This window comes from Nothoprocta perdicaria, unplaced genomic scaffold (assembly GCF_003342845.1).
Source record: "Nothoprocta perdicaria isolate Ctin4 unplaced genomic scaffold, notPer1 scaffold_0, whole genome shotgun sequence".
Lineage (NCBI taxonomy): Eukaryota > Metazoa > Chordata > Aves > Tinamiformes > Tinamidae > Nothoprocta > Nothoprocta perdicaria.
In genome coordinates this window covers 4,033,596-4,059,379 of record NW_020454092.1, presented here as the reverse complement: position 1 = coordinate 4,059,379, position 25,784 = coordinate 4,033,596, and the positions used below count along the sequence as shown (strand labels likewise).

The 25,784-nt window shown below is 36.2% G+C and overlaps 1 protein-coding gene across 6 annotated transcripts in view; it reads left to right on the top strand.

Annotated features, from left to right (window-relative positions):
- SLC4A10 (solute carrier family 4 member 10) overlaps positions 1 to 25,784 on the top strand; it is a 132,101-nt gene that overhangs the window by 9,192 nt on the left and 97,125 nt on the right. For 4 of the 6 annotated variants that reach the window (XR_003251382.1, XR_003251365.1, XM_026052252.1 and 1 more), the window contains exon 1: positions 12,209 to 12,467. The exons of 1 other annotated variant lie outside the window; for it this stretch is intronic. Coding sequence is in view for 3 of the 5 variants with exons in the window: in XM_026052252.1 (XP_025908037.1) it covers positions 12,387 to 12,467 (81 nt within the window). In the remaining 2 variants the exon portion in view is untranslated. Of the gene's footprint in view, positions 1 to 12,208; positions 12,468 to 25,784 lie in introns of those variants that run through there. One more of the 6 variants, XM_026052041.1, reaches the window with a different exon arrangement.

Genomic DNA, 25,784 nt, shown 5'->3' with positions numbered 1-25,784 from the left:
AAAAAAAAAAAAAAAAAAACCCATGTACATTCTCAACTTTTTTTAAAAAGTAAAAATAAGGTAGCAGCTTCTAGATTCCTCAATAGTGAAGGAAAATGTGAAAACATTTTTCAAAAAACAAAATAATAATCATTTCCATGCTTGTTTTTATGCTTGTTTTTAATTCTCATCTTTTGGGACAATCTCTTAATATTTGGGTGCTCATTCTGACTCTTCATACCCCTTTTTTTCTTTTGCTGTGCTGCTTCCCCTGAGCTGCTCCTTTGCTGAATCTGCGGAGATTAGTTAATCTTATTGCTCTGCCTGTGTTCACAAACCTAACTTTATAATCCAGGTCGCTTTCAAGGAGATTGAAGAATCACTGCGTTTGGCTCAGCAATTTATAGCATACAGCTTAGTGGGACATGCTAAGTATTTGCCTTTTGCAATGGTCAAGCAACTGTAAAACTGTGTTTTATAGATTTAATTATGAACCTCAGAGTAGGACAGAAGGCTGCTGTTGGGCGGGTTGTAGAAGAAACTGCTGATGGATGCCCTGTGTGTCTGGTTGTTGTGTTGGTGACACAGGTTGACACCGGATTTTGCCTGGTTGCCAGGTGTGAGCTGATGGGCGCTAGATGGTATCTAGTCCATCTCTGGGCTGCTACTTTGCACGTGCTCTGTACATCTTTATTATATGCTCTACTTTGGCAAGCAAAGAAGCTGGCCGTCTGAATGATGACAGCCTGAGGCCTCTATAATGTGAAAACAGTTTTAGGGAATTAAAAAGTCTTCGCTTTCAAAACAACTGGTTTTGCCGTTCCTGTCTTTGGATGCTGAATTCAAGATAAGTTGTTTTCTCTCAATTATTCTGCATTTTATTATAGGGGAGTCCAGGTTTCCAAAATCAAAATAATATAGTAAAGCACACACAATGTGGTTTTTTCTTTCTCAAAATTTCTGAATTTTGAATTAAGTTTAGTTGAGAAATCCTACTTGAATTTTAAAGTTTAATGCTCAAGTTGAAATATGTGGGCTTAAAATTATCTCAAAATGTTAACAAATGATTCAGTCTCAAACTCTAGATTTATATCTGACCTATAGCAAAAATGTAAAAGGAATAGGAGTTCTCTGTATGTGGTTTGATTAGATTTGGCCAAGTTTTACTCATGAAAGTGCAATGCAGTGTAATGTAATTGAAACCAGTGGAATTGATAACAATTAGAATTAAAAATGCGAACATGCCATTTTGCCATTTCTGAGGCTAGTTCTGTATTTTACATACACAAACATGTATCAGTGTCCAGCTTACATATGTTGACCACCATGTCTTTTTCGTTCTTGTTTCTGCTTTTTTCATTCTTGTTCTGCCTCCTTTTTTGGTTCTCTGTCCCTTTGTCCCTGCCGCCGTACCCTCAGGTGCAGGTTATCGCTGAGCATCGTTGTGCCTTCCATTCTGTGCAGTATCGGCTCTGTAATCCCGACAGCTGACAGTGACAACAGCCACAACCTGAAATTAACTGGAAGCTCAGGATCCTAATCATGGAGTTTTGTGCTGCCTCAGCTGCTTTCCAGCAGCTAAAGCAAGACTGAACTGCTTGCAGATGCCTAAGTGCGATGGAGCCTGGTAGCTCCATTCAGAATTCATTTGCCTTTGAGAGTCCAGCTGGATGTTGAAAAAATTCAGAAAGAGGTTCTTCCAATTATCTACTTGAAATATAGTAGAGAAGATGAGATCCACTAAATTATCAGGATTTGTACAGATTTTTTCAAAGACATTTAGCCATCGAGGATATGAGTAAGTTCCTAGTGGGAAAAGTGTGTGTCTAGGTTGAACTAGGTTCCACTGACTTCAACTCCAGTTGATTTTATTAAGCTCTAGATTCTTAAGCAGCCTCTCGGAATGCAAATATTCAGTCATGTTTAGGTATGCAGATGTCTTGCGTCTGTCTTGATTAAAAAAAACCCTTGCATTATTTTTTTAAATTCAGATAATACCTGATTGTTTAAGGAAAGTTTTTTCGCTGAGTGCAAAATCTTTCTTGATTCATTTTTCTTGTTACATGAAATTTAAATGGCACTATTATACATTAGTTAAATGTCAGATGTAACATTAATATGTAACATTATGCACGTTACTTAAATATGAAATTTCATTGACAGTCTTCAAAAATAATTTAAAAAATCTAGCAATTAAGAAATGTCATGATTTTCTGCCAAAATAATTAGTATTATACTAACCAATGAGAGTAGATCTCTCTTTAGGAAAATATACAAAAATCTAAATGCAAAACAGAATTCAAATAGTCTATTCTATCTATTCTATAACTTTTCCACAAGCTAATTTAAATGATGTTTCTAACAATTTCATTTTGAATTTGATCGGCTCTGCCCAGGGCTAAGTACAAAAGGGCAGAACATGTAGAGAGCTACACAGGCAAGATGCCTGTGGCAAAGTCTGCTGTACATTTGGTTAGTCAAATGCTTAAAGATGCTTGTTTCTCTGGGTACCTTTTAGCTCCCATCCCCTTCAGCAATGAAGAATCTGTTCTCAAACTGCACTTTCTTTATGATCCCTCTAATAGGATACTTTCTGCAGACTGGTTTTCATTTAAAACAAAAATGTTTTCTCATTTGCTTCTGTGTATTGAAAAAGGTGCAAGTCACCCCCCCTAGCCACCCCCCAAAAAAAGGATGGCACTCATATATCATCAGTTGCACTGAGTTACAACAAGCTTTTTGGACAGGAAAATACCAACAATAGTCAAGTTTTGGAAAGGAAGGAAGGAAATCATTTCCAAGATAACCCCTTACTCTCATGTTCTTTTTTTTTTTAATATAGGTAATGATTTTTGAGTTTCATAATTTGACACCAGTGTAATGATTACAATTTCGAATTAGAGGTGGTATTTGGCTTGATAATAATTTCCATAGGAAGAATATGGACATTTTCCTTGCATACATACCAAGACTTTAAAAGAAAAAAAGAAGTCCTTTAGGATTCCCTTCAGGAGCCAAAATTTTCTCCAAGTATTTATGATTGGAAAATGGATTTAGTATTTTTTTCTCCCTCTGGAAAGAAAATGTTAACTCTGAATGATGTAAAGTTCCTGAAAATAGGGCAATTGTTATAAGAACAAAATGACAAAAACATGTAATGAAAGACATTTATCATCTGAATAATGTATTTTTGCTTGGAGGCTTGCTTATATTTAGTCTCAGTGCTATAAATATTGCAGTTGTAGTTTTTCAGTGGAAGAATCACACCAATAATTGCTCAGATATGCTAGTAAGAGAGATTTTGGCATATTCTCTAATAGTCCATTATAAAATTTAGAGGACAAAATATGAAGACTTTTTTAATATTGCCTAAGTGATTTTGATGATTAATTTTAAATGACATCTGAAAAATCTTCTAAACTATATAACTTTATGCCCTTATTTTACATTTTATTTGCCCATAAAAACATACTTTTCAATTTAATTTTCTTCACTGATTTTTAGTACCCCATATAAATCCTCACAGTTTTTTTCCATGTCTTTACTGACAAGACTAAGTTGGTTTCCTAAGCCATGTCAGCCATTCAGAATTTTTTTTTCCCCTCTTTATGCGGTTATGTTCCGCCAAGGAATGAACAAATAGATGTAGGCTTGCTTGTTATTTGATTGAGTCACTTTACCTGATTCCTTTAGGCCAGAAATGTCCTTAGCCTTTTAAATTAAAAGCTAATTCAGCTGCGAGCCATTGTCTGGGGAATGGAAAAGAGAACTAAGGACACTGACTTCCTGACAATTTAGGCTATTTCTTTATTGTTTCTAGTAATAGTCCTAGCAAACAGTCAGCCCTTACCTAATATTTTGTTCAGTCAGGCACTTGTAGGTGCCTGGAAAGTTGGATTTTCAATTTCTTCTGATTTCTTTTCAGTTTCACAGTCTTAAGTATCTCATCATTTGAGAGTTTTTGCAGAATTTTAGCCTGAATTTTACAATCATATGTTGTTTTGAATTATATCTGCTTAAACTATCATAAACCATCCCCTTTAATCTTGAGTTTAAAAAGGACTTTGCTGTGTCATCTTTCCTTAGACCGTCTGAATCTCTTCTTTGTTCATCTTTTATACTAGGATTCAGGATTTTTATGACTGATTATATCCCAAATGCATGTCATGAAGCTTTAGGTAGATATTTAGGAAAATTTGCTGTTGTCCAGAGTTTCCAACATCTGTTACTATCTTACTGTAATTGCTCCAGTTCTCTCTTCCCAAAATATGAGTTCTTTTGTTTTCTTGGAGCATTATCTTCCCCCTCACTTTTTTCCCCGTTGTTTTTCTAGTAACAGTGTGTAAAAATGCTTCCACAGGTTGGTTTGCATCCTTCTAATGCATGTAGAAAGCAGGGCCGTGAGACATGTGTGTGTGTGTGTATATATATATGAATACATATGTACATATGTGCATACAGATACACATACACACACTATATATATATCATGTATTATTTTACATAAGCTGAAAGTATGTTTTAATGGGATATATAACAATGCTTGGGCTTTATGCACACTTCTAGCCTTATTTCCACCAACATCTGTCTGCATGGCTAGCAGTATAGTAAATAACTTCTGGGTTTTCGGTTGTACTGGTTACCAAACTGTATCCCATGAAAACCTCAGTCTCATGTTTCTTGAAATAAATGTTTAAGAAATACTGAAAATAACGTTTTCATAGTTCAGGGAGAACAGACAAGAAATTGTGTAAATAAGATTAGGCTTTTTCAATTTCATATAAAAAACAAATGTTGTCAATTAGAATTTGCATATGTGAAATTCCTGATGCCACATGTTGCTTAGTGGCTTTGAAATGATACTTCCTCCGTTGGGAGGCCTGTTCCTTTGGTGTGCATTTCCTCTGTCACCTGAGGTGATTTTCCAGCACGTAACACATGTAATTTTTGTTTGGTTTGCATTCTGAATAATCAGCTTTCCCTTTTGCTCGTTAAGGATAAAAATGTGGCCGGGGTATTAACACATTGCAAGGTATTAGTGGTGACCAGTCTCTACAAAATCCTAAGTTCTTTTCGTCTATTACCTAATTAACATACTTTAATTAGTTCACTACATTTAATGACTATGTTATGTAAAACTTAGGATTTTCTACCTTCGGGATAACCATGACTTTCAGTCCAAAGTGTCAGACAAGGCTGTATGAATGATGAATGCTGTCCATATTAATTTATTATTTGACTAGCTTGTGCAAAGGGGCATTTCTGAAAGCAGGGCTCAGGCAGGCAGTGAGGCTGAAGCAGGGGGAGCCACCTGGGGAGGCTCTGCCTCAGCGAGGAAGAGGATGAACTCAACAGAAACTAGAACTCGCTGGTGTCAGGGAGCAAAAGAACCTCCCCAGCTCCATCTTCACCTGCACTTTGTTCCCTTCCCCTCCCTAGCCTGGTCGAGACCCATTCCCAGTGCCCCATCCCTCACTGCCTTGGCCCCGTTGTGCTCCACCAGGTACCTCCACATTGGTTGGTCCAGGTTCAGTAGTTCCCAGGCTCCTGCAAGGGGGAAGGAGTGAGGAAGAGCACAGGACATACAGTAGGGACTAGCACACGAGTGGAGAACCTGGGGAGAGCCTGAATGTTACCTTATCTGCTGTGGTACTATAATGCAGTGAAAATTCCCAGAAATCAATGTCCAACATCAAATGTTTCATAATAAAAATGAGTAATTCATATAGGATGCAATACATTTATTTCTTTAAAGAAATGTATCCTTGCTATTAATTCACAAATCAGGAATATGACTGTTGACTGCTAATTTTTTGACTTGCTTGAAAAATGAAATTTAAAAATAACTTGCTACTTTAATTCTTTTGATATCTGGTTGTACTATAATACCTCATAGGTTATGAGAAATAAAATTATTTGTGAGGAAAGAAACCCCGGGAAGCTGTAAGATCAATTGATCTAGACCATTCCGTTGTCATGTTGATAAATTTTCTTGTGATCGGAATGACTTGTCATACTTGGTAGGATGGGAGAATCTTTGGCTCCCTGAAAATCTGGCAAATTAGTGATCAACCTTTGGTGTTACCTTGTGTACCCTCTTAGTTTTGTGTGTAGATGCACACAATTTCTGGCAGGCAATCAAAGTTCGTGCAATAGTGGAGGATGAAGAATTACATATATTGAAATAGGGGTTGAGGCATATGTGTATCTAAGAGAGAACTATCATGAAGAATTGTGGAAACAAAAAATCTTGTACCTTTAGCTAAAAAGGATATTTACAGTTATGTAATTACAGACTTGAGGTTTTTATTCAAGGATATAGAGTGCTATTCATGATTACCTGCTGTTGTACTCCAGGTATTATATAATATCAATCTAGTGCTTGTAGTATTCTTCAAGCAGGACACACTGCATGTAACTCTATGTAACTAGTATTCATACATATTGACTTTTTTTTTTGATGTTACTTGCTATTATAATACAGACATTATATAAGATTACTAAAACATCATTGAAAACAAAAAAGTCCCCATGACTGTAATATCTCTCGAAATTACATTTTCTTAATCTTGTATCTTTATCTCTGTGTTACACTTCTAGTTAGATGAAAGACAGTTTAAATTCAAAATATAAACTTAAATTGAAGGTCCTGTGGGAAACTGTATGTTCCAACAGGCTTTTTGTCCCAGTTTTTTATCTTTGAAGGAATCATTGTCTGTTTTAGTTTCTTGAGATCTCAACGTTTTTATCAGTGTCCTTGCATTATTGGGTGTGAACAGCATTTGTTCTGTGTGTCTCCCCAGAGAAAAATGGCAAGATAGAGCTGGTCCACAGCTCGTTTGCTTTCTGTGTGTATGTTTTTTGTGACAAATCCTTGCAAGGAAGCAAATGTTTGTTTTGGAGTTTGTGTCTGCAGATTAAAATTTGAAATGAAATAGTCATTCTGTTTATTTTAGGAAATGTAGTGGTTCATGAAATTAGGTGGCGATCTAATATATTATGTATTTATGTGATAAATTGCATTTTTAAAGTACCTTTTATTGTCTCACTTTCTTCACACCATTTATTTTTACCAAGTTTGCTAACTTTATCCTGAACTCTCTTAAAAACTACTTTGTAGCCTTACTCTGAACTATTGATTTTTGCTCCTAGAATGCTGAAATGCACATCCCATGTTACAGTCTTCTAAAACTCCACAGGATATGTTGGGTAGAACTAATAATTTGAAGTGTTAGACTTACATGGCTGAAATGTTTAAAGCAACCTGCAAAATATGGATGAAGTTGTTGTCTCCAGTAGCTTTCTTTTTGGATAGGTGTTAAAAGAGTAATATGGATTAAAACCAATCTTTATAATAATTTTGGTTTAGAATTAATATATTCTGTAGTGAACAAAACTTTATATGTGTATGAGTGAATGTGTATGTATATATGTGCTTACATATATATCTCTTGACTGTCTATATTCTGCTAATAAAAAACAAACTTTGAAAGAACTGTAGTGCACAAATGACATGGAAACAAACTGGTATCTGGGGATTCACAAAGGTATTCAGCCATGCTGACTGCTTAAAACATATACTTATCACAGCTGAAATTGTGTTCAAAGGAACAATATACAGATGTTTTTATATACAGGGAAGAAACATGTTTGAACCTCTTATTTATTTTTATTTCTAGTTGAACTAAATCAGAGTTTCATCCTGATTTAGAGCTAGTTCCGAATATGTTGTGATTTCAACTTTCCTCTTCCTTTAATGATAACGATTGGGTTCTCTGCTCGCAATGAGTAGTGTATCAGGGTAGAAATTTAGCAATAATTCTTGAAGCTCTACAAAGATCAGAGAGATTATTGAAGAATGCACAGACACTTTTTTTTTGTGTTAGGGCTGAAATCAAAGGAGCTCATTCCCAAGTTGGTAGAACTTGTACAGTGCTGATTTATGACTCTTGAGCACTTGCCTGAAGCAGAAGCTGGAGGTGATGAGAAGAGACTGGACAAGAGAAACCATTCAGGAGAAATTCATCAAATTTGTCATCCTTCAAAGGACCGTCATAACATATGGCTAGGCATATCTCAGGCTCTGAAGAAAGTGTTTTTTACTAGGGGAATATTAATTTTATTTCTTACAGGATAAATTGACAGAGTAGACTTTCTCCTGGCTGGTATTCCCCTTCTGTTTTTTCTAAAGCGAAAGATGGGAGCTTGCAAATATCTTATCTGTAGCAGGCAAGGAAGCTGGCCTTCTGCCATCCTTTCTGCTCACTGAGAGGATAATGGTAATTATATGTCAAAATGTAACATTTTTCTTCCTTGAAAAAGAACTTTTTAATGCAAAATATTTAGAAAAGTCAGATCTATTCTGAGACTGGTAAGATGCTGGGATTATTGAACTGACAAATTTTCTAAAGCAAAAAGATTTTTTCCTTCATATTCAGGGACAAAGAAGAGATGAAAAGGATCAACAGGAAAGAAAGGCATGAGGTAAAGAATATAACTAGACTGCAGCTTCTCTCGTGTGTTATATTTGGGAGATACCAACAATATGTACAGCAACTCTGTGCATTGTCCTCTGTCCTGTTGTTGCATCTGTGGACTGGCTATTAGCACTTGTTTGGTTAACTGGGTTTCAGCAATATTGATACAAGTGTTATTTTGTCATTTGTGGGGAAAATATTCCTATTACTATTTCCTTCTACAACAGGTAGTCCATATTCTATCCTCTCCTTTCTGAAGGATAGGGAGTGTTTTCTGGTAATCTCTTCTAGCTTTTCTACTAGTTGAAGGTCAGGTCCTTAGCCAGACATATCTGTAGTCAATAGAGAGAGAATGTTCTTTCAGAGATGCTTAAAATGGTGGAAAGCTTTGCTTTCCTTAAAGTCTGGGAGGAAGGCAAGTTCATTTATATATAATCTGTTCACATAAACACTGAAAATTTATTTGCATAGGATTTTACGAATAATTTTGTAGAATACACCATATACTTTGCTAATAAATGAAGCATATGATTGAAAAGTTTTGAGAGATTTTTATTTTTCCTCATTTTTAAAAAATATTTTATCAATGACCATTCATTTTGTATGCTACTCCATAAATGTAGGATTGTCAATAAATATTCCAGCTTAGCCCAAGGTAGTATTGTTCTTCCAGCTCTTTCAGCACAACCCTGCATTAGCTTGGCTTATTCATAGAGACTTCAGTACCTTTCCCTGATCTTATCCTCCGTGCTAGCAAACATAAACGTACTTGAAAGCATTGAGTAATAGATCTTCTGGTGCTTGCTGGCTGACAGGTCTTGTTGGTGTGAAGCTGATTTGTGTTAAATTCAAGGTGACCATCATTCCACCTTGTATAATCCATAGGAATTCAGAATTTTATTTTTTTCTCGATTTTTTTTTTCTGTGAAGAAAAATGGAACAAAAGTAAATTATATATTGTGAGTAACAGTTTTGTGTGATATAAAATGATAGGCGTTGACATTCCAAAGGTAATGGACTATCAGCTTTTTTTCTTTAACATCTCTCTGAATAAATATCAATACTATTAAAAATGATCCTGTGTTAATACCTCTCTGTATTTTAGCATCGCTAATGAAATGTTAAAACTTTAACTTTTTGCAAACTTGTAATTAGATTGCCTTGAAAAAAAATGTAAAATAACTTTTGGGAATGCATGCTATTATCTGAAATATTATTAGTTATTATTCTTCTTCTAAATGGCCTTTATAGCTTGAGCTGAGAACATAACTGAGGAAAGTGTTCTTCTATCTTGTCTCTTGATAGCTCCCAAATCCTTCAATGTCCAAATGTCCAGAGAGAATATATTCCTTGTGAACAGAAGCTCCACATGATGTATCTGCCATCTGTGATTACCACTGCTACCTTTGCATTTTTCATTCTTCAAAATGGGCTTGTAAACCTCTTGATAGGCTAAGCTTCATCATGGAATAGAAGCTTTGGACAGGGAAGACTTACGTAATATCTATGAAAGACAAGTTGGCAACATATTTTGTTTCTTCAGCCATGTTCTTTTACATCTTTCACTTATCTTGCTTACGTCTGTATTTTGGAGGGTGCCTTGTGGAGAGTTACAGAGGTGGTCAGCAATGTACAGAGAAGGTTTTGTGCTCTTATGTATGAGTAAGCTGCTAGTCAGAGTGTTGTGGAAGTGAGTGTTTGCATAGGAAAAAGCAATATAGTAATGCTCTAACTTTCTGAAAATTACCTTCAGAAATAAAAACATTACTTTGGGATCCTAAATCCTAATTTATACTGATCTGGGGCAAACTATTTTCCTCTTCTTTTACTGATGAGTCAGTCTTCCCATTTTTCAGAAGGATTGTTTGTGTATATGTTTTTATATTCTGTGCACATAGATTTAGAAACTGATTTTGTTTGGAAGAAAATTCACAATTTCTTTTGGAAGAAGTTTGAAAGTGGCAGCTTTCAAGAATACCTGCAATGATTGAAGTGGCCCCCTGACTGCCACCGCCATCAGCGTTAAAACGACAATATCAGGGTTATGCCCCTAGGTGTATTGGCTCAGAGAATGAGGAAAGCAGTGTCAAGTGTGGCCTGATCTGGTTCCCTAGTGCACTTCAGAGCTTCCTAGGGCTTCACTAATTAGCATCTGTTACTGAAGATGGCTGGAGCAGCCAGGCGTTCTGCACACCAAGGCAAACATCACCGGAGACTCTGTAGGATCTGTGACTAGCTCAGTTATGTTTCACCATAGGTGAAATGTCCCAATGTTGAGGCAATAGCACAGCCTGTACAGTGAAAAAACTTTGACAATATTTTCTTTCTCTAAAGGGATATATGTAATATTCATAAAGATACCAGTTCACTATTTGCAGTATCGTAATGTGAATGACTATAAGCCAAACTTGATTAACTGGAAGTTACTCAAGAGCAATTACTGCAACTGTATAATAATAGTGTTAAACTAACAAAATAGGATCTGGGTGAATTAATTTAGAACCATTAACTTCTAGTTTCAACTTCTGCGCACATTTCAAAATAAAGGACATCCAAATTCATTGGAGTAAAATGGAAACTATTTGAGTAAATAGAGTTATATTACAGCATGATTCTTGTTATTGTTTTTGGTTTTTTTTTCCAAGTTTTGTTTGTAAAATTCAACCTATATATGTGTGTGTATATACAGTGTGTGTGTGTGTGTATGTATGTGTATATATATATATATAGTAGCAATACACTTAAAAAGCTGTTGAGGATCCTCTTCTGTGTGTTTAAAGAGATGGACTGAACATTCCAGAAGGACTTTCTTGCTCTACCAACATAAGTAATTTTTGGGTTGTTGTAGAAATCAGAAGAGTTAAAAAATAACTGTGGGCATTTGTCAGTCACACTAGTTCTCAATTCTGAGAAGTGATTTTCTTCTCTGTTTAAGTTTACTGGTAAACCAGTTCCCATTTTAGTATCAATATATGAGCAATGGATTTATAAACATCAACCTCAATTTGCACTTGCATCAATTTTTAATTTTAATAAAAATCACCCTTATTACTTTGTAATTTTAATGATTTAAAAATTACTAAGGAGGATACTGTACATTTGTTTACTGGAAAGGTCTTTAGTATCTGAAAAAAAGCCATGCATGATTGTTTTGTTTGATATAAAACCACATTTTTACTGTCATAATACTGGCTCATTTTCAAGGCATGCTGTTTTCTGGCTGCTAGCAGGGAGTAATGGAAACAATGCAGCGATCGAGCAATTTCTTGAAAATAAGCACCAAAACCGGTTAGGCAAGCAATGCTTTTAATTTATTAGGGACTAAGATTCATAAGGCTGCATAAAATAGCTGTTTCAGTGCCACAGAGGTATTTAAATGCCTTGCTGCTTGTGGATTGTTTATTATTTCTGTCTGGTAATTTTCCTTTGCATCACGTTGTGATGCTTTTTCTGAATGATGATATTGCTTGCTGAGGAGTGGTCATGCAAGCAAAATTTGATAACCTCGATATGTCACTTCATCTGCTGTTTTTCTTTTGTTAATGCAAAGCTGGTTGCATAATGTCTAATTTCTCCTTTAGCTGACCAGAGCTAAAACCAAAATCTATAACGGCTCTGTTAGGCTTTAGCAAAACGCAAGTGAGGAGCTGAAGGATGTGGCTTGTTCTGTTTGGATGAGGCAGGATTGCTTTAAGCAGTAAGCTTACTGTTTTCAGATGGCATTAGCAGCATCCGTGATATAGCTGTGTCAGCCTCCTTGACTATTGGATGGCTGTAATTGCACGGAGGAAACTATATTTAAGATCTGATATCTTGAGGGTAATGTCTTCAGCAGTTACTGATGGACAGAGTGACTGTTAATGCTTTCTTCACTAGCCCAGAGGATTCTGAAGGATAGACGATCTGTGATATACTTCTGTAAGACAGGAAATGCAATTTTTGGGGGTTTCTGGAAATAGAAAGGTTATGCAGCCTGGAACCGGTGAGACATTACAGTCTCTAAGCCATCAGGTATGACCTCATGGTTTCTACTAATATTTCTAACACAAGGTTTTGATTTGCAGTTTTAGGTCATTTATAGTCTCTTTGTGTGATTGCTTCATGTTGGATTTGCTACAGGACATAAAGGGTAGACTGTTTACATAAGCAGAGCAGTGTATACCTTTAATGTGCTGTTAATTTCTATTTGAACAATGCAAGGGTATTCTCTGTAGATCTGCAGTTTGTTTTTAATTGTGAATATAATCTCTTTTAACTAAGTCATGGCAGAAGGCTGTACATTTGCTATAAAGTATAAGCAGAATGAGAAGATAGTACTGCATTTTATTTTGCTTTGTCTGTACTTGACATGCTTAATACTATTGTGTGAATGTGTTTATTTGTCTTATGAAACACAATACAAGGCTGCTGCTTACCTACAGTGGCAGGTTATTTAAAACAACGTATCATATTGTATAACCAGACTGAGCTATAATGCAGGCACAGATCTTGCTTCATTTTGCAGTAGTGGATTTTTTTTTTCTTCATTTCAAGTCAGTTTTAAAAATAGCTCACTGAACATAACAGCGAAAGTTTGGCAAGATAACTCTCCACTTTTTAATTATTGCACTCAGTGACACTAATACTAATGGGCTGTAAAAGAGATTAATAACTTAAATGCTCAAAATGCTGTTTGTTTAAAACCAAATTTCATTTTATTGAAGTATGCCTCCTTCCCCCCCCNATCAACTTTATTGAAAGGCTCCTACTTTGACATGTGATGTGGACTCAGGATGGATAGGAAAGTCAGACTATGTAAGTAAAAGCCAATGCATGGGCATTTTAAATAGAAAGATAGTGGCCTAATTTCATGTATGGAATATAAAATGAAATTGAGCTGCTGTTACCACTTATAAAAACAGCTACAGTGATAAATAATAACCATTTAAAAGAGTTCTATTTTGATTCCCTTGGATACTGCATAAGGCAGTTATGTTTGATATTGTAGGAAAAGTTTATTTTCATAAATGATTTTCACCTCCATCTTAGCAGATTTTCGATGTTTTTGTAGAACATTTCCATGGCAACATATTTTGCTATGTATTTTAAAAGCTCAGTTGAAGACTGAAAGTAACGTGCAGTTTTTCTTTTGCTTGCGCTCCCCTTGTCTGACAACAACATGCACATATGGCTGGACTTCAGCTTGGCAGGGGGGACTGGTGTTTCCTGACCCCAAAGCACAGGATTAAGTGATCAAGGATTAAAAATATTTTTTGTGTTTCCATCTCAGAATGTAAACATGTAAACCATGGATTTGATTTTGCATTTAGAAATGTATTCTGGGTTCATCATAATTTAATAACGTTTTCTTGGAAATGTATGTGTGTGTGGGAGACCATAGAACCCAAAACTTCAAAATGTGCAGCAAATTGCTTCAGTAAAAATGTCTTTTTTTATTTTTAATTAAAAACACATTTGTAAACAAGGTTGTACTTAATGATGCTGGCCATAATTTTCAGGTTTCCCAGGCTACTTACTCGGCTTACATTCTTCTTAATAATGGGGAAAGACTGCCCTACTCCTAAGCTTGATTAGGTTTGGAATGGTTTAAGTATACCTTTCACTTGCTACAAGATCTCTTTTAATCCGTTAGAATTTATTTTCAGTATTTTAATGTATTAGTTACACAGAGTACATTCTGTTTCTTGGCATTAGTGTGAAATTCCTGAAAGTATTGGTTTTATGTTATTTTGGTGCTTTGTTGCTGCTTATTTATGACCTTTTCGATAGGCCCCACACTCTCCCCGTCCCCAGCATCTCTGCTTTTCTTATCCAAGTATACTATAAAATCTTGATTTAACTGTATTTTTAAGATGTTTCCAAAGCCTCCTTTGCTCATGTAAAATAACTAGATCTCCATGGACTTTTTCCATGAGTGGAAGCTAAGAATATGCCATGTGCTTGGCCTGGATTCTCTTTAATCATATGTATTAATTCTGCAAGCTATATTCTGGGGATATTTTTGCAGTGAAACATTAATTATAAGTTTCAAGTAGTGCAGTAACCTTAGCATCAGTTGTAGTCATTTTTGCATAGAAACTGTATCTACAGAGAAAATCTGCAGAGAAAGACTTGGTTGAGCACCTGCGTACTCAGGATTTCCCCACTTTTGGAAACAATATTGCTATGGTAAGAGGGCAGTGCTTGGATATGTTCTTTTACTCAGAAGACATTCTGCCATTAGAGATACTTCTTGATTTGGAAGGACTACAGAATAGTATCCCAAAGGAATATATTAGGAGGTGAAGCTCATTTTTAAGATAAGGAATTGCAGCAAGGTGAAGATACACATGCAAGCCAGGAACTAGACTAAAGTCATAGCAAAAGAGGTTTTTTTTTTTTTTTTTTTTTTTTAATATATATATTTTTTAATCCAATGGCAGTGTTGGTGTCACATAATGAGGTCATTAATGCCTTCTTCCAAAATATGCCTCCCCATCTCGGAACAGCTGGACTGCAGTCATTGCATTTGAAAAAAATCTGTGTTAAGAAAGATGACTCTAGCAGTTCCCTTCACCAGGAATGAAGGTTGAACATCACTGGGTATGTATTTCCCCGCCTTGGAACTTTTTTATTCACAGAACTTAATGGAGATCTTGTAAAGGGGCAAAGCACCGTGTGGATGTTGTGAGAACCACGTTAGCTGGGTGGAGAGCCCATTACTTGTTTTACTCACCAATCCTAAACGCGTTTGCTCACACCCACGCACATAGGTATATATGGCCATGCTTTTATGATTGATTGCCATTCTCATTCCACATTCCCACTTCTTTTCATGCCTTATAGTGCCAGTTTTTAAGGAAGTGGCAACACTAGGGCAAATAGGGGATTGTGGTCAAACTTTTACAAATGACAAAATAATGCTGACTAAAAGCAAAAAAAAAAATCAGAGTGAATTGAAGGAATTCAAGTCCTACCATCTTACATTGTCCTCCCTCCCAAGAGAAAATGGTCTTTTTCTCTGATCATAATCTATCCGTTAGTATTTTAACTTAATATTTTAACTGGGAAACAGCCCTATAGGTGATTCATATGTCCTCTCTTACCTGCTCTAATAATGAGCCTTGTCAGTAAGAGAATACCAGTTGTTTATATTGTTTCTTCTTTCTTTGCAAGGCTCTTATTTTACGTAGTGAACTTTCAACAAAAGCTAAGCTTTTTTGTTAATAAAATACACATTAACATAAGTGCTTTTTCACCGCTGTGATTGAAGTCTTTTGTTTCATAATATTTTCTCTCAGTAAAAGCTAACCTAAAGAGGGAGGTGATCCATAATTCTGGTAAATCCCTGTAGATTGTGTAATTAGTAAAATCAATAGAGTAACTATGTTATGCTTTCCATTGTGCCTTGCTGAGTTTTCAGTGTGACCCTGAAAGGATCAGCATCACTTTCCTGAATAACTTCTGAAATAGTCACATTCTTTTTATAGTGTATAAAAGGTGAGGGAAATGCCACTATTTCCATTTTGTTAGGAGAACACTGCCCCAAATAAATTAAATTACTTCCTGAGGATCAAACTGAAAATGATGAATTTAGCCTGGCTTGCTACAGCTCTAATATCAGTGTCTTAACCCCCTGCAATGTCTTCTCCTTGAATCAGAGTTTTAATGGGTTGTGGTTCTTTATTGAACTATTTCTCATTTTAGACTCAGGCACCAAAAATGTACTTAAACAAGGAAAGGTTAAAGTAACTGTGTTTCTTAAAGGACAAAAAATAAGAATTAAAATGATTACAGAATCACAGAGCAGCTGAGGTTGGAAGGGGCCACTGTAGATTGTTTTGAACGTCTCTGCTCAGGGCAAGGTCAGCTAGAGCAGGCTGCTCTGGGCCATGCCCAGCTGGACTCTGAATATCTCCCCAGACTGGAGACTCCACAGCTTCTCTGGGCAACCAGCTGCAGTATTTGACCACCCTTGCTGTAATTTTTTTTCTTGTGTTTATTGATGTTGTTAGAATGTTTCATATGAAAACATAAGTTCCTGGATACTTGTTCATATGAAGAAAAAATAACTCCTAAAGTGAAAATCTGAACTTTATTTTTTTGAAGCTAAGCACATTCTAAAAGAACTGAATTAAAAGATATGATATGGTATCAGTGGCTATAAGAGTGGAAAATTATTGAGAAAATTCCAGGGAGTTGGAGGTATTCAGAAGTGTTTCACTATGTTAACTGTGCTTGAGGGTTTCCTGTGCAGGAGTTAGTCATCCAGGTGGGTTATAAAAACTGTTAGCACTGTTTTATTTAACACGCTATTTCTGCCACAGCTATTTTGAAGTTTTTGGGGATTGTTGTGGTTGTTGGTCTTTTTTTTTTTTTTTTTTTTTTTCCCTATTTCTATTATCATCAGAGAAATCTAATACATAAGGAAAATATAATTCAGTAGTTTTGTAATAGTCAGCCATGTTATGACTTTTTTTGTGGTATTATAATATAATCCTCTCTGTCTTAAATTGTTTCTGGATGCTTCTCTGTGGCAAGTGTAGACTCAGCTTTGTGCTTACTACTGAAGCTGAATTAGATATTGTCTTTAAAATATCAGTTATGGAGAGTAGTTGTGCCAATACATGTCAGAAATGTGGATTTGAGGGCACAAGGGTATTGCAGGGGCTGGATGTTGCCAGTAAACTTTGCCTAACAAAGATGCAGTGAAAGTGGAAAACTGTGTTGGAAACTGTCTTGGCAGTCGCCATCTACTCAGGAAGTGTTAACTAACCTCTTTCTCCAGTAACTGTTTGCTGGGTTGTACACGCCAGACTTGTCTCCTCTGCTAGATCTCCGTGTACTTTTCTCAGTCCTTCTGCTGGTAGTCATGAGAGAATTTTTCATCGCTGCTAGTGCTTTGCAGTGACTCACTGGACTTGGCTATTTCATAGTCTACCTTCTGCTCTCTTCTTTCTCTTTTCCAAGTTTTTTTTTTTTTTTTTTTTCTTCTCTTAGGGTACAGATGTGCTGAAAATTTTCAGCCATCTAACTTTTAATCCAAAGATGCCTCTTTGTTGTGGATGTCAGTGGAAGATGTAATCTGTGCTGTCAGAGGTAATTACTAGCCTTGCCTCATGCCCTGAACAGCCACGGTAGCAGCAACCTCAGCAGAGATTTGGGACATGCTCTGTGTCCTTTAATTTTCTGCTTTAACAGATAATAAGTGCTAAATGCTTGCCTTTTTAGCATCCATTGCAATTGTTAGGACAGAGGTTAAATTTACTTTTTTAGCAGTATCTGCCTGATGATCTGTAAACAAATTTTCCTAGTAATTGCAAACTTTATTTTCCCATTGGCTTCCTTTATGTCCATAAAAATATCATTATCAATTTCCATTTTAATTTCCTTTTGTTTTTACTTTCTTTGTTTGGCTATACTGAACACACCTGTAGATTTCTAATTTAATTCAGAAATTTACAGAACAGCACCTTTACTTTCCACTAGGGATAGCACAGAAATCCACCAGTTGGACTGGAGTCTCTTTTATGCTGCTTATTCAGTCACAACAAGTAGTTTCAGAGTCTCTCTTTGACTTTGGAGACTTTCGGCAGATGATTTTATAGAGACTCGAGTGGAAGATACCATGAAATAAATTAGCTAAGCCCTAGAACTGATGCTGGCCCCACAATGGATGCTCCCAGCATGTTCACAGTTGGGTATGTTCCCCTCATAGTCTATAGTTTGCATTTTGGGATAGCAGTGGTGATGTGTAGTGATGTAGCAGATAGCTGTGGAACAGACTTGCTCTTTTCCTAAGTCAATGAGGAGTACATGTCATTGGTGAGACAAGAAACAGCCTCTGCTCAGTAACCATCCTGACGGCAAACTGGCCGTGCTAGTGAAGGGAGGGTTTTCTTTGCTTGATCAGCCTCCTAGAGCAGCTCTGCTCAGTTTGAGCTGATGCATATTTATAACTCCCAGTCTCTTGTCAGAGGACCTCTTGATCAATCTCAGCCAGATACTGCAGACCTCCTTCAGATACCTCTGGTGCAGAGTCTGCCCCTGGAAAACAGGCATGTGAAAATGATTGTGCTAGGCCAGAACAAAGAGTCCATCCAGCCCAGTATTGTGTTTCTTATGGTGGACAAAACCCCAGTGAAATGTCTAAGACACAAGTGCACAGTGATAGATACCCTGGATACAGTCCCAGAACAGTTTATGCCTAAAGGACTTTCTGTTCCAGAAATGGTGTTTTTGATTTGGTACCTGTGATAAACATGTCCACCCATTTCTTGAACATATGTAAACATTTAGGACCCACAAGAGTTCCATAACTTATCTATATTCTCTGTAAAGAACTATGTATTTTTGTGTGTTTCAAATCTGGCTCAAACTGTCTTCGTTTAATACCACCACCCACAGTGCTATTTTGGGAAGACAGTAATTTCCCTATTCAGCCTCTGAATACAAATCATGTTCTTATAGGCATCTAATATACCTGCCTTATACAGAGATAGCAACTGTGATGTTGGAGTGGAAAAGAATGAAAAAGCTTAAAGGAACAAAACAAGTTCCTTTAAAAAACTCCCAAATACTCGGTCTGAAAGAGCCCAGACATCTCTAAATAGAAGGATGAAGAAGATGACTTAACCAGTAATGTTCCTTACTCTCTTATATGCTGTATAATGGTTAGAATAAGCAATCAGTGTGTTATTTGGCAAACAATATAATGAAGATTGCTGGGAGAATAGGTCTCAGATTAGTCCAGTTCAAAATTACAGATATGTTAGTTTATGTTGGTGTGTACTAATACAACTACAAAGTGTGCAAGTATAGGATGTCTTCATTGGTACAGTTCATATAGCCTTGGCAAGTAAGGCAAGCTGCAGTAAATATATATATTTTTATATATAAATATATATATATAAACAAGTATATATATATATATACTTGTTTCAGGATTAGAACTTTTCCTGGTATTGCTATGTCATAACAAATCATTCTTATCAACTAGTATTTTGAATCAACGTGTAGTTTGCTGAAACAACAAGTGCCTGTTGTTGAGAATGTGTGCAACAGCTTCAGGTAAGAAAAGAGTCAGGATACGTGAAAAAGTAACAATTAGGATGCAACTATTTCTTTTGCTATTTCTCATAGTTTTATTTTTGTTTCTTTATTTCTCTTCTTCCTGATGCTTCTCTTGCTCCTGTCTGCCAATGTCCACATTATACCTTTTCTAATCTTCTCTGTCTTTGCCTCTCATTCAGCTTTATCTCTATGACATTTTCCTTTCTCTCTTTTTTTTTTTTCTCTCCTGCCTGCCATTAACATTTTATCATCTGCCATGCTCACAGCTCTACCTGCCTTATCTCCTTATCTGATTTCATTTTGCAACATTATTCTCTTCCATTCATTACTTACAATTTTGTTTTCAGGTAGATGGTCATCCAACTCCCTGGCTGCCTTAATACTGTTATTTCTTATTTGAACTGTAGTCCATTTGCTAAGTCTCTTGCACACTTGGCTTGCTCGTCACTAAGTACTGCACTGAGTTTGTTAGTTCATTAGTTAGTTAACTATTTGAACTTTTTCAATATCTTTGTTTTCTTATTCCAAGAATGTAACTTTGTAAAACTTCTGTTTTACCAGTCTTGATCACTTCTTTTCTGCTCTGTTTTTTTTTCCCCTTTCTATCTCTCTACTTGCCTTTTCTCTATCAGCATATTGATTTCCTTCAGACTTTATTTCTTTTGTTATTCTCAAACCTTTATGACAAGTTATGGTCCTGGCTGACACCCAGTATCCACGTTCCTAGTTCCTAATGCCATCTGCCATGCTACAAAGATACTGCTGAGTATCTCTATTGAAAATCTTTTGATTCTGCTGTCTTTCTACACTGCTTAATATCTGGAATTGATGTCATCTTTTCTGAATATCTTTCACTGCAATTTTCCATACTCTTTATTTATTCTGTAGCTCTTCATTGAGCTTATCTGTTTTACTTCTCCTCATGTGACCCTCTTAAAGTAAAAATTGAAGCTGCCTCCTCCTTTTCTGAAACAGACACTAGCTTTCATTCTCCAGTCTTCTAGCCTGTTCCAATGACCTTATCCCAGGACAGCAATCTACCTTCTGACTTCTTTCTGCTGTTCTTTCTTCAGTTCTATCTCTCTACTTGAATTCCTTTTCTTATACACAACAAATATGTCTTTCCATTTTAAAAAGTGAAAAGAAACCCAGAACACTCCACAGTCAGAAGTTTCCTTTCCCCACATTATCCTATCCTTCATCCTTTCCTTCATCTTCCTCCTCCTTAAGCATGTTTTGTCCAAGTGTCTTTTTCATACCCTTTGTTTCGGTGCCTTTCTAGAACACTTCTGGTCTCTCTGTTTTGCACTGGAATTTGTGTCGTTCCAAATAACTCCTTTGTGGAAGAATTTCAGGGTAGTCTTTTATCTCCTCCATTCCTGTCATCTTTTCTTGAAGATGCTCTATTATATTATCCACTTGATTTTGTTATTTTTAGGCATTTGTCATTTTGTCCTTGTCAATTTGCTTTCTTTTCAGATTCTTCTTAGGCAAGTCTTCCTCCTCCCTCTTCTTTCCTCTGTTATTTTTTTTTTGTTATTTTTTTTTTCTTCCTCTGTGTTTAGGTGTCATCTTCAGTCTGCATCTTCCTCTCTGCCCTACCCTTGGATAGTATAGCCGTAAACATCATCTTTATGAAGACATCTTAGAAGCATTCCCCTCTAATTGTACCCCCGGCTGACTCCAACTTCCGCTCCGTAATCAGACTCTGCCTGCTGCATCTTCCCCCATGCAGCTCTGCAGCCTGACAGTTCCTGTTTGTCCTTATAGCCATAAATCACATTGAAAGCCTGCTTGCCTCAACACTACGACTGTTATGATCTCATCTTTCTGTCTGGCTTTAATACTTACAACTTTGCCTCACTTACTGTTGTTAGTATCATCTTAGCTTATTACTTCGGCTACATTACTTGCCTTTTAAAGTCTATTAGCTTATCTTCTCAAATACAAACATGTTTCCCTTAAAACTTGTCAACTTCTCTCCCTTTCCTTCTAAAAGGGAGATTTTATTGCAAAGTTGATTTTTGTCTTTGCTCTAGTGGCAGTATCAACTTTGATTTCCTATTTCTCTGTTTATCGTGCAGTCATTTGTGCAGCTTCTCTTGCAAGGCCCAGTCTGTGTTGAAACTTTTCAGATTTTTTTTTTGTAATGTATAAAGTTAAGTGTAATCTGTTAATGATTACTACAGTTTTATGTGTGCATGTCTTATTATATTTAGGTTGCCCAACTGTCTGAACCCTAGGCAGCCCTCTCTTCATACACCTGCTATAACTTGTTCATTAAATTGCTACCTATTTGAAATATTGATTTTTACATATATGGACAGCATGTATGTCAATGGAGCACATAGCTCTTATTACTTTTTCTCCATAAATACATGTGTACACACATCTGTATTTAGTGAAGATGTATAAAAAACCAAATACAGAACAGTAGATTATTATTATTAGTTTAGTAATTGCATTGAGATCATGTAATAATACTGCCGTACAGATGAACGGCTGATCCAAGTAGCTCAGTGTAATATTCAAATCAGAAGAAATTTCTTAATTTGTGGTCATACAAAAAAATCCCTTCTTTAATAAAGAAGATGGCATTGTCTTAGCAAGGAGGGGTGTTAAAGGCATCTATCTAAGGAAAGAATATTCTTTCTCATGACTGTGTAAGTAATTGCAGTATAGTGCAATACAAATAATCAAATATACTGCAAAAAATCGTTATTCACAAAGGGCCAGTAAAATTTGAAATCAGATTACTGCTGCCATTTTCTCAAATTAATAACTACTACAGACCTTTAGATGAAGAAGGTGATAGAGTTTGAAAGGACAAATTTAATGCAATCTAATGAATACATGAGCAAACAGGTAAACAATATGCCTGTAAAAACGGGGAGAGAAAAATTGCTGTGGAAAACCTTTCCTACCATAAGAGAAATGCAGGTCTGTTAGGCCTTCTCTTTCAAATATTATAGCTACAACCTCCATCACCATGGTGGATTTTCATATTCCTAAAATAAACATGGTGAAAGGTTGGATAATATCCTTCAAAGCACTGATGGAGATCACTGTATCTGCCCTTGCTTTTCCCTATAGCTACATACTGATTTATCAGTTGTGCCGTCATCAGAAAATTGACAATGAAAATAGCAAATCTCTCTTCTGACAATACCAAACATTCCTTTTACATAGGCACCCTATTAAATCATGTACAATTTGATAGTGTCATACTCACATTTGCTTTCTACTCTGCAGCCCTGCTTGCCCCTTTCCGCTTCCAGAAATTCCAGAAAGCTCTGTAGTTTCAACATACAGCATGCCATGGCAGTTGTTTTTGACTTTCAGCTGGTTATCATTTTCAAATGGCTTGACTGATCCAGAACAAAAAGGTCATGGAAGTGCTGATATTTAAAGTGTCCAGATTACAACAGACAAGCAATTTGTTCAAGTCAAAATCTTAGGTCTCCGAGAGGCAGAAAGACCAATTGAACTACTGCTTATAGTTCAAAATTATCATTGTTTCTTTGGAAGCCAACTTCAAGTTCCTGAAGCTATGTATTATAGGCTCATGCCGTCTAGACTTTTAAACTATCTATATCCATCATTTAGTCCACAACTATGATCACTATCTGAATGTATTTCAAGGGAAGTCTTTTGACACAGAAACCCTTTTCAGTTTAGTGTTTCGTTCCTTTGCTTTATTTATCATAGAGAGTATTTAAAAATGATGCAAAAGCACTTCATATTTGATACAAAATCTGTTTTATTTGCTATTTTTTCAAAGAGTACATTATCAATTTCATTATCTCATTTTTGCTTTTCTTCTTTAGTTTTTCTTCAATGTTTACTGCCTTTTAATCCCTTGTGAATTAATGAGACCTTCTGAACTTTTGGATAACAGATCATAATATCAGTGCCTTGGAGGTCATAATTATTTTTTATTTTCTGTGTTAATACAGTGGCTTCTATCTGTCTTTTTGTCACGGCGATGACAGATACTATGGCTTGCCTAGGCCAGATGAAGTGAGAATGAAGATAGTTAGAATGACATTATGTAATTATGAGATGAAGAGTTTTCTTGTCTTGTGTTGTGGCTACACAGGCAATGCAAAGAGTCTCTTCATCTTCCATTAGAGTAACTGTCTAGTCATGAACACTAAATAGTTTGAGTGACAGTCATCTGTGTATTTTTTTTAATCACATCAATTGCAGAAGTGGCATTGTCATGATAAAATCGCTCATGCTAGGAAACCACGCAACCTATAATCCCTTCTGGATTTTTTGCTGATCTCATCCCCTGATATAGGTGATTTGGGAACTCTTCCTGTTAAAGCCTATGTTTGAATCCAGACCTTTTTGCCAGGATAGCCAAACTTGTCAGAAAGATGCAGTGTGAGTTGTCATCAAAAAAGCTATTTAGTTTCTGTTATTTAAAAAAAAAATCATTTTTGAGATCTGATTATTTTAGACCATAGTTCAATCTCTTTTTCTGGAGAACGATAGTAGTTTTAAAGAAGAAAACTCTTAAGGACCACAAGCAGCCCAATTTAATCTCTGTGCATGCTACAGAAAATTGTATGGTGTTCTAAATCAGTAGTTTTTTCTTGACAATGGGTAAAAATGACAAAACAACCTTTTTTTCCTAATTTTAGTGAATTTGATTTGGTCAGACTGCCTTCATTACTAGAAGAGTAGCAATATTGGTGGCATGGCTGACATTCTCAGGTGCTAACTCGCAAGGAAAGTCAGGAATCATTTTGACTGTATAGGAATGATTGCAATGTATCTAGCAGTGCATCCAGCCTACTCTCCTGTCTCCTCACATAGTTATATGCCTAGGATATATAACACTTCCTTGCTATACTCTCCTAAGTCTCAACTATTTCTGGCTCATCTTCAATGACAGTCAATCTAAGATACTCCTCATCCTCTTGTAGTGCCAATCTCTTTGCTTTGACTACTAGAAGAGCTGAGGGTGTCATCTTCAGTTTAAGTAGCTTCATTAAGGTGCCTGAAGTTTTATGCTATTAATCTGGGTTCAGGATATCTCTGTCTTGGAACAGCTTCCCTTTTGCCTGAGTAATTCTGGGATTGTAGAGAAGGTTTGTTCACCAAATGGAATTGATTGCACCAAAATTTTGGCACTCAAATTGCAAAAAGCACAATCTGATTCGAGCAGGTTGTGGTGTGTCACCTTTGGCCATTCTTTCATAATATTGATTACTTTTTATTTTCATAACCTGAGGTGCGTTTTATAACGTGCAGTGTGTTGACTGCTTGTTGAAGGACTTAAAATTTCCAGTGGGGTTTTATGAGGTGAAATTCAGGGAGTGAGTATTGAAGATCAGAGTTATACCTTTTGGGCTGAACCGAAGTGCTGCCTTTCATATAGCATGCATACAACTGCAACCACATTTTTTTTAAAAAAATCTTTTTTTAGTTAGAAGATGTGTGAAGCATATTATTGCAGTAACTAAAACATGAGTTCCTACATGAATTTATTTGTTCCTAGGGTGGTTTGTGAGGAAAAAGGAATACTTTTGAAATAATGTTTGACACATGTTTGTATGTGAATGAATACAAATTCCAGACTACAGCATGTGAATGTAAAGGAAGTGAAAAAGTCCTCTCTCCTCAGTCTTGTAGCTGAGGTTGAAACAGGTCCTGATAAGTTGGTCATGACCTCTTTTTTTTGCACTTGCTTCTTCTGCATGAGTAGCTGTTACAAGATTGCCTTGTATGATGCTCCTTGCTGGCGCTATTTTTAGCAAAAGAAATGTGAAAATGCATCATCTTTCCTAACTGAAGCTGAAAAACATCCTTTTGAGATGGGCAGCTTACCCAGTGTAAAACCTAATATATATTGCTGCTGATTAAGAAACTTGCAATTAACATAATTGACTTTCATTTGCTGTCCAGGAAGCCCATTCCTGGGAAGTTTAACTTGTAACTACACCTAAATAATGCTATTATCCAAGATCTGTCCTCAGCTGGCATTAAGCCAAGCTGGGGTCCAGACAAGCTATAGATAAATCTCATCTGGGCTTTGGATAAAGTGTTCGCATCCTTCTTGGTGCTGTCGGCCTGCTGAGCCGTAGCTGACATAGCTGCTGCAATGAAGCCAGGCAAGAGGATTTCAGCTAATGAGACTGCACTAAGATCACATAAGACTTTCAAAGAACAACCAGAGAGGAAAAAATAACCATGCCCCAGGTTGAAATCTGTGATGTTCTTACTTCCGTCACTGTTTATTTTATTTTTTGGACAAACTATGAAAGA